The 8709-nt window shown below is 31.4% G+C and overlaps 2 protein-coding genes across 8 annotated transcripts in view; one reads left to right on the forward strand and one right to left on the reverse strand.

The window, feature by feature from the left end:
• LOC109334465 (phosphatidate cytidylyltransferase 4, chloroplastic-like) overlaps window positions 1-2262 on the forward strand; it is an 8286-nt gene extending 6024 nt beyond the window's left edge. Inside the window, exons 6-9 of one of the 3 annotated variants that reach the window (XR_002106101.1) lie at window positions 748-863; window positions 1388-1488; window positions 1850-2109; window positions 2141-2262. Coding sequence is in view for 2 of the 3 variants with exons in the window: in XM_019570264.1 (XP_019425809.1) it covers window positions 748-863; window positions 1388-1479 (208 nt within the window). In the remaining variant the exon portion in view is untranslated. Of the gene's footprint in view, window positions 1-747; window positions 864-1387; window positions 1489-1849 lie in introns of all 3 variants that reach the window. The other 2 variants (XM_019570264.1, XM_019570263.1) reach the window with 2 other exon arrangements.
• Window positions 6074-8509, reverse strand: LOC109334463 (structure-specific endonuclease subunit SLX1-like). 5 transcript variants are annotated; one of them, XM_019570260.1, is made up of 5 exons: window positions 8189-8509; window positions 7739-7877; window positions 6894-7027; window positions 6307-6812; window positions 6074-6255 (listed from the first exon to the last, which is right to left on the reverse strand). In XM_019570260.1, the coding sequence occupies exons 1-5, from the start codon at window positions 8482-8484 to the stop codon at window positions 6089-6091; spliced, it is 1242 nt and encodes a 413-aa protein (XP_019425805.1). In that variant the 5' UTR covers window positions 8485-8509; the 3' UTR covers window positions 6074-6088. The 5 variants fall into 5 exon arrangements, with proteins under 5 accessions (XP_019425805.1, XP_019425804.1, XP_019425802.1 ...); XM_019570259.1 differs by having other exon boundaries at window positions 6074-6156; window positions 6202-6812; XM_019570257.1 differs by having other exon boundaries at window positions 6074-6390; window positions 6427-6812; window positions 8189-8508.

Raw genomic sequence — 8709 nt, forward strand, 5'->3', positions numbered from 1 at the left:
GTGCACAATAGTAAGGTTGCTTGCCTTATGACTTGGAGGTCATGGGGTCAAATCCTAAAAGCAACCTCTTCGCTTGTGAGGGTAAGGCGGCATACATTTACTCTCCTCAGACCCCACTAGGTGAGAGCCTTCTGCACTGGGTCACCCTTTATTACATAATATTTACAAATTGCATTACTTTGATGAGATTATATGATTGCAATTGATCAGTATTGAAGAAATCATATGAAAGTGACTTATGCAATGATCACCTTATGGGAGAAACCTTTCCAACCACATAATATGGGAATTTCTTAAAAGTTTCTAGACATGCTGGTTGTCAGTACTCAGTAGTAGTACCATGCTTGAGATTTTTGGCATTAGCAAAAATTAGTCAATGATATTGTTTTTGTTAATCACCCTGCTTTCTGAATAATTAGGTATCTTTCTCTAGTGACCTGGTTCTTGATCTTCATATTACTGCTATGTATAGTGAATGTATCATCTAGTTTTTCTATGTAGAGTATGTACAGCATAGAGGTTTGCTATGTGTTATTCCCTTGACTCCCCTTGTTTAAGAATTAAGATGTTCAAGTAACATATTTTTTTTGTTTGGTGCTACTTGCAAGTTACTTGTTTTCTGGTAATCAGTTAACACACCTTATTCTAGTTTAAGTTGAACATTCTTGCATTTGTCATGCAATTTTTTTATCCTGGGCACAGTCATTCACACCTTTTTAATTTATGGTATTTACACTTTTTTGTCAGCGCAATAGCTTATGGTGTTCTGAACTTCTTTGGGTCTGTTTTTGGTGATCTTACTGAATCAATGATTAAACGTGATGCGGGTGTAAAAGACTCTGGTTCCTTAATACCTGGCCATGGTAATTATTATTTGCTTATTACTTCTGTAAGAGGTGTTTTATTTATTTGTTATGAAGAAACTTGACCGGAAACTGAAGAAAATTAACAAAGAAGAGATGGATAAAACAAAGGCACAACCACAAGAAGAAATTATGCATCATGGTCCTGGCTAATAGCAGCTTGACACCTAGAATTCTAGTATTATGAACCTTCGTTTTCTAGGGGCCATGTTGCTATTGGCCAGACCATGCTATAATTTCTCCAATAACAAGAACAATCAAGTGTTTCCTTATAATAGGATTTGTCATACTTTTATTAGGAGAAAAATAATGGATATTTATCCCTGAAATGGATAACAACATGCCAACATATAAAGAATTCTTCAATTTTGGCTTTCTCTGAATTAGGACTAAGTATCACATCTTATGGTTAACAATCATGTTTAAGGGTGTTATCTTGCACGCGGAAGATGAACAGCTTATATTCAGATCCAACCTCATTTATTCTCCATTTAAAAGTATTTTATTAACTACATATGATGCAGGTGGAGTGCTGGACAGAGTAGACAGTTATATCTTCACCGGGGCGCTTGCATACTCCTTCATCAAAACTTTTCTACCGCTGTATGGTGTATGACATAAAATAGTGAGTTTAAGTTTCATCCTTTATTAATTAAATACGTAAGCCTCGGTGCAACTGTAAGGTTTCTTGCCTTGTGACCTTGGAGTTGGAGGTCATGAGTTTAAATCCTGGAAACAACGTCTTCACTTGTAAGGACAAAACTGCGTACATTGATCCTTCCCAGACCATACTTGGTGGAGCCTCGTGCACTGGGCCACCATTAGTTTAATACTCTAATATGATAAGTCTAATATGATAAGCAAATAATAAGTTTCATAACAACATTTAAGTAATTAAGGTGCTTTATCAGCAGCAAATCTTTAACAATTAGGCGGCTTGACTACATGGCACATTCACTGACAATGTTAACCTGTTTCATTGACAGTGAATTGACTTAAATATTTTTTGAAATTCCTGGATATTTTAAATGGATCAGAAGAGAAGATTCTTGGTGGCTTACATAGATTTGGAAACGCTTGTTAAAGTTAGATTTTTCCTGATGATCATCACAGAAGGAGTAGCAGGAGTTTCTTATCATCTCAGGCCAATTTGACCACAATTTTTCGCCACATCTACACATAATTTACATGAGAATCACAGGTATGAGGACTGAACAGGGTAGCATTGGTACAGTTGCAGTTGCCTTCATTATTTGAGTCTTACTAACCTATGTCCCTAGGCAAGTTTAGCAATCGTCAAGAATCATTTGGGGCTAATGACTTTTTTGAATTTTGTTGCTATTCATTTTATGAAGTTGGTGCTAGTCTCATTGTATTTTAATGATAAAATTATTATTTTGTTTGTAACTTAAAATACTTATTATACATGAAAAAACGTTTTGGTGTAGGCAGAGTTCATGCAATTACAACGCAGAACATTAAATATGGATCTTATGATTAAAAGTTAGTTATTGGTCACATGATAGTCATGTGTATGTATCTTTTAATCTTGATCATTCAAATAAGATAGTCCATATTAAATGTTCACAAATTTCACAATAATATATTGTTCTGGCATGAGTTGCTCCCTATATATATACATATATACATACATACTTGGGTAGTCGACCATGTATGATGGTAGAGGTTGCAAATGTTGTTGTTGTTCCATGTGACGAAATGACATATAGTGGTATGGTTGGCTGCCGCCGGTTGATTAGCAACATAGTCGTTTTTAGGGCTTTTTTTATAAAATACTCGCTTCCTTCATTCCCTGTTGTCGAAACTTAAAGAGTATAAATTATTTATATTTTAATGTATTCTAATGTATTTGTATATTTATGTGTGTAGGGTATAATATATAATTTGGTGTATTTTAAGATACATATATATGTGCTTGCACACACATTCATACAAACATGTAAACATACACATACACCCACGTGCAAGGATGAACAAATTACTAAAGATAGATGTGCTTGTGTTAAGAAACAAAATCAATATCAACATAAAAAACACCAAAAAGGTTTGGTTCTCATGACTTTACATTTGGTGATATTGGTCATTTTATGGAGCTCAGGTTAGTCTTATTTTGAGTTAGAATGAAGCCAAAAGAACATAAGGTTAAATAATTAGGAAAAGTTTAGAGATTAATATTTTGTCAATAAATATGATTTATGATAAAAATTTATGATATTGAATGTGTGGTGATTAATTGAACTATATATTACTCAATGTCTAACAATATACTCTTTAATAGATCATTTATGGATTTCCTTTATATGAGAGTCTCGTCCCTTCTGTGTTGGACTATTTTGATGATGACGTGAAGAGCTCAACCCTTAACTAAACTAATAGAGCATTTTATCTAAATTTGTTCCGCATTCAATGGAAAACGTTGCCTAACTATCCATCCTTAGGAAGTATTTCATTAGGAGGAAACCCTTATACCAAACTCTACCTAAGTACCAACACACCCTAGATCTATGCCATTATCCATATCACACATTCACACTCTGAATGTGTGCCAATAACTAAAGAGTATATTAATTATGTTGATATCTTCTGAGTTTTAGGAATTATACACAATACACTTCTATTTTTTACACTTATAAAACCTTACAGCTTTTATATATATATATATATATATATATTGCATAAGAAATAAATTTGATATTTTAAATAAAAAATTATGAATAGTATAATTAAGTTAAATAAAATATGATATATTTTGGAGACATATTCAAATAGTACATGAGTCAGCACATTGACATTATTTTTGGCACATGTATCAATAATTCTAAGGAAATATTGTTTAAATCACTCTTATACTATATTATAACAAACAAAGAATAATGAAAATGTACTGACTCGTATACTATTTAAACTTGTTTTGACAATATATCATGTTTTGTTTAATTTAATTACATTTATCACATTTTTTGTTTAAAAGATAATAATTATTTCTTATGCATAGACAATTAATATAATATATGTATATAAATTATGGGGTTTTGTAGATGTAAAAAATAGAAAAATAATTTAAATAATTTCACTAAATCACATCTACATAAGTAGAGCCACATGAACTTAATTGTGTCGATATCAAGTTCCCAATTCAACACCTCTGCGACATCTGGTGAAATTCTCAATGTCTTGGCTGGGAAGGCCTAGGCTCCACCTTCTCAAATGGGTGGAGATATAGGTAAGAGTATGTTGAAATAAGGTTCTAGAACTTCCCTGATTAAATTCAAAAGATAAATAGACATTTAGTAGGTTTGTTTAAGAAATATATTGGATATTTGCACCCAATATTTAAGAGTAGTATTTATACCTATGCTATGTACATGCAATTAAATAAAATTATGCCAAATAACTATTAAGAAAAAATAGTTTATATATTAATAATATAAGAGTTTTTGCACTTTAAATGTATCATCCACCACTCATATGTTAATCATTATTGACTATTGAATATAAATAATATATATAGGGGATAATGTACAGGCCATACAAAAAAATTAAAAAAATTAAATTCATTTATTATAAATCTTGTATCATAAAATAATAATGGAAAATTAATATAAACTTTAATTGAATATTTGAATTCAATCAAATAAGAGCATTACTGAGTTGATGTAATTTCAATCCATCCAATTGACAAAAAAATAATCTAAACTCTCTTTCATCAAAATTAATTTTTGAAATTGTTGAGTGAATACATTATTTGTAACATTAATTATTCATTGTTGATTTGTTTTTCATACCATTTAAAAATGAGTTGAATATTTATGCATGAAGAAGTATAATAGTTTTACGCTTGAATATTTATGCATGAAGAAGTATAATAGTTTTAGGCCTCTATTATTACTATAAGTAATTTGTGTCTGCCAGTAAATATTGCATGATATATTTAATTTTTATATATTTTATTTTTTAGAATTAAAATGTATTTGTTAGTTCGGTGTACTTTATATTATATTTTTGTGTGTTTATGATATTATTTAATTTAAGGTGACATATGTGGTTAATTAATGTGTTAATGGTGGTTACTTAAAATTATATGGTTTTTTTTGTAAAAATTAAATAATGTTAAAGACAAAACAGAAAGCAAAAATTACACATGAAAGAAGTTATTTGAAGTTTTGTTTTTTATATACAGTAAGTATAGATATTATCTATTATCCACGTATGAGCCGTAACTTAAAAGTATCTTGTAATCTATTTTGTGCAATAATAATAGTTACGATAATAGAATATTGAATAATGTAATATTCAAATAAAATATTAAATTTTATTTACTGTAAAGGAGGGGAATTAATGTGGTGAGCACATATGTCTTATACTGCTTTGTACCACTTCAAAAAAAATATTTAATAATTACAATTTAATTTAAATAGTTTTTTCAACCAATTAAATATAATAATATATTGAATGGTACAAACAGCTGATGCGTTCCCATAAATCTTATATGCCATGAACCATCTTATTTTCATTATGTATTAATGAAATATTTTCTTTATGTATTAATGAAATATTTTCTTTATTTTGCCAATAAAAATAAAAAATAACCCATATTACCGATGTATGTGTATAAATTGGAAAGTTAAAGCTAAAATCAAGTCATATTAAATGAAAAATATCACGTTCTCTTGCCATGGTTGCTTCTATCTGTCCAAATACAGCAATAAAAGTATTTTGCATTATCCATCTTTTTAGTAGTGAATATTTTTTTAGTACTATCAAGAATATTATCCCACCTCATGAATAAAGAACTAATTCCTTTAGGGTGCATAACTATCCCTCTCAACAAGTGTCACTCTAAAAAATCGAACCATTTATCTTTTGGTTTATCTAAGATATAATGAGGTCAAACCAACACTTTGTTTGTGAGTAGTGAATATATGCAAATGAAATGAACCTTAAATGAAGAGACGTGAGATCTGGAAAACAGATTGTCAATGGAGCTAAGTATTCAAGGTGGCCAGACTTTTGTAGTTCATGAATTTGATTACGATCTCTCCATAAAATATTATTTTTCTTATTTCTATATTGGAGATGTTAATTAGTGCCGGTTAAGGAATCCAAAATGGAAACATTGCATTAGAAAATAATGTATTGAAATATATTTAAGAGTTTAAAAACTGTGATTTCAAACTGCAATGTTTTTATTGTTTTACTAATCTTTAACCAATGTCCTTAGGAGAAGGGGAACACAAATCAATTATCTCAGCTTCATGAGGCAAAATACTTGTGCTTCTGACTTCAAGGTTTTTATTGGCAGCAGGTATAGCACCTGATTGCTCACGTTCTTGTTGACAAAAAGCAGCACTACTCTCATTCGGTACAGGCATCAAATCCGTGTCTTCGATAATCTCTACTTTTTTTAATGAAGTTGTTGATGATGATGATTTCACCATCTGCAAAGTGATAGAATCGGATGGTTGGCTCTGGTCTTCTGAAGTGAATGAATGACTTGGTGGTTCTCTTGCTTCAGATTCTTGGTTCCATCCAAATGATGCACTAACCTTGTATCCTTGATTCCGACTATTTGGTGAATCATGAGCTATAGAATCATCACATACTTCTGGTAAGGAGTCACTATTACTAGTATTATTTTCAAATTCCGCTTCATCAAGGCTATACTCTTCATTCTCTAACACACCATCAACTCTTTCAGTATAGCATGGAAGTTCATCTGTTACCGAGTCACTATTACTAGTATTATTTTCAAATTCCGCTTCATCAAGGCTATAATCTTCATTCACTGACATACCATCAACTCTTTCGGTATAGCATGGTAGTTCGTCCATCGAACCAAGCTTAACCACCATGTGCTCAGGTAAGATCGGGCAACCAGCACAATGGTTCATGTACTTAGTGGAGAAGAAATTCACCGTAATACTCATGCTGTGACCATAAAAAAACTAAATCATGCTATTCCAGCGAAAATAATTTCCATTCCTAACACAGTGGAGAAAGAGATCATACCTCTGCCAGGATGGGAGAGTGAGCATTGTGAATGCAAGTTTAATCCTACTGGCAAGTCCTGAGAGCGATTTAAAACCAGCAGCTGCCTTCCTTACAGCCAAGGATTTAGCCGGGTGCTGCCAAGCCCACTCAAACTGCGAGTCCCAATCAAATTAACAACATAAAATTCAAGATTTCCAACATGCCACACTTCAGAGGCAGGTAAGAAGCAAACCATTTTATATAAGGCAGAATCACAGATATATACAACTTCAGCCCGAAAATATAGTTTACAAACAATAAAAAGGATGAAATTATCACTAGTAATCTTGGTCCACATTTTCCATATCTGATCTCTCCAAACAAATTTCCCAAAGAAACAGATACCGAGATAAGTGATTGCATATGTTATTCACAAATGTTCCATGTAATAATACTATAAAATTGGATTAGTCAATCAACTCGCAAGCACACTCAATATCCATTTAATAATGCTTAACCTAGGAAGCACTGACACATGAAAATGGTTGCCATATTGGTACCTGACATGTATCCCATTCGATATTTAAATACTTCTTAGATACTTTTTGTTTTCGTCTCTATGTCTTTCCGTTATCTTACGAGTTTTTCCTATCAGCATATTTGTATCGTGTTGTATCCATATCCATGCTTCCTAGTGCTTAAACAACATAAAAAATTTCATACAAACTGCAGCCCATGCACCATTCCCCCACCAACACCAAATGGATGCTTATACTCAAACTAAACTTATAGCTTGCTCAAGCAAACAAACTTTACTAATGATAAGGCTTCAAATATTCCTAATGAACAAACAAACACATGATATGTAGAAAGCAATATAAGACCTGAAGAGCAGACACGTTTGTTGGGAAGCCATATATACACAAAACCATCTCCCAAGGCCTTTTCTTCTTCGTTCTAAAAGCTCCAGCCCCAATTTCCCCATTGTGTTGCCTTATCCGACGCCGCGGATTAACCGTAAATCTGAAATTACATATGTAACAACCTTACATACAGAAAAAAGGTCAACCACAAAATTAGCAAGTTGAGCAGATCTCTTTATAACAAAAAATAAAAAAATAGTAATTAGCCAACATGTATAACAAAAATTGAAATTTTTTCAACAAGAGAATGATCACATCATAAAAAAACCCCAATTTGAAAATTAATTGAAATAAAAGAAATGGGTAGAAACCCAGGATTTGTATGCATCAAAAATCAAAAGGGTATGTTTAACTTTTGGATTTAATTAAAAGGGATGATAAAAAAATGATCTTGAGAAATGAAATTGATACCCAATGTAAGTGCTGCGTTTATGACGCGGGTTGAGAGAGGTTAAGAGGTAGCAAGCGAAGAATCCATCTCCTTCATAATCTTCATTTTGATTTTGATTTTGATTTTGATGTTGGAGTTGCATAGCTTTTTCTTCATCTTCTATTCCAAACTCAGATGCAGTGTTGATTAGGGTTCTTGAGACCTCAGATCGTGTTGTAACGTTCCTCTTCTTCATCTTTGTCTCTGTAAACATATTCGACCGTTGCACACCTCTATAGAAATTATATCTCAAACAAGGTAAGTTCATAAGGACCATTTTATTGTAATAACAGATAAGCACCATTTGATTTGATTGTTTAGTATAGTAGATCTTATCTATTCTTTTATAAACAAATGAAATCCAATATAATTAAGTGTAAAATGTAATTTAGTTCTTCATTAGATTTTATCCTGTTTACCTACCAACTAAATATAAATTATTATTAATCTAAATCGCTTGTATTTTTTTATTTTATCAATTTAGTCTATAATAATTTAAAAT

Source organism: Lupinus angustifolius, chromosome LG19 (assembly GCF_001865875.1).
Source record: "Lupinus angustifolius cultivar Tanjil chromosome LG19, LupAngTanjil_v1.0, whole genome shotgun sequence".
NCBI classification, from domain to species: Eukaryota; Viridiplantae; Streptophyta; class Magnoliopsida; order Fabales; family Fabaceae; genus Lupinus; species Lupinus angustifolius.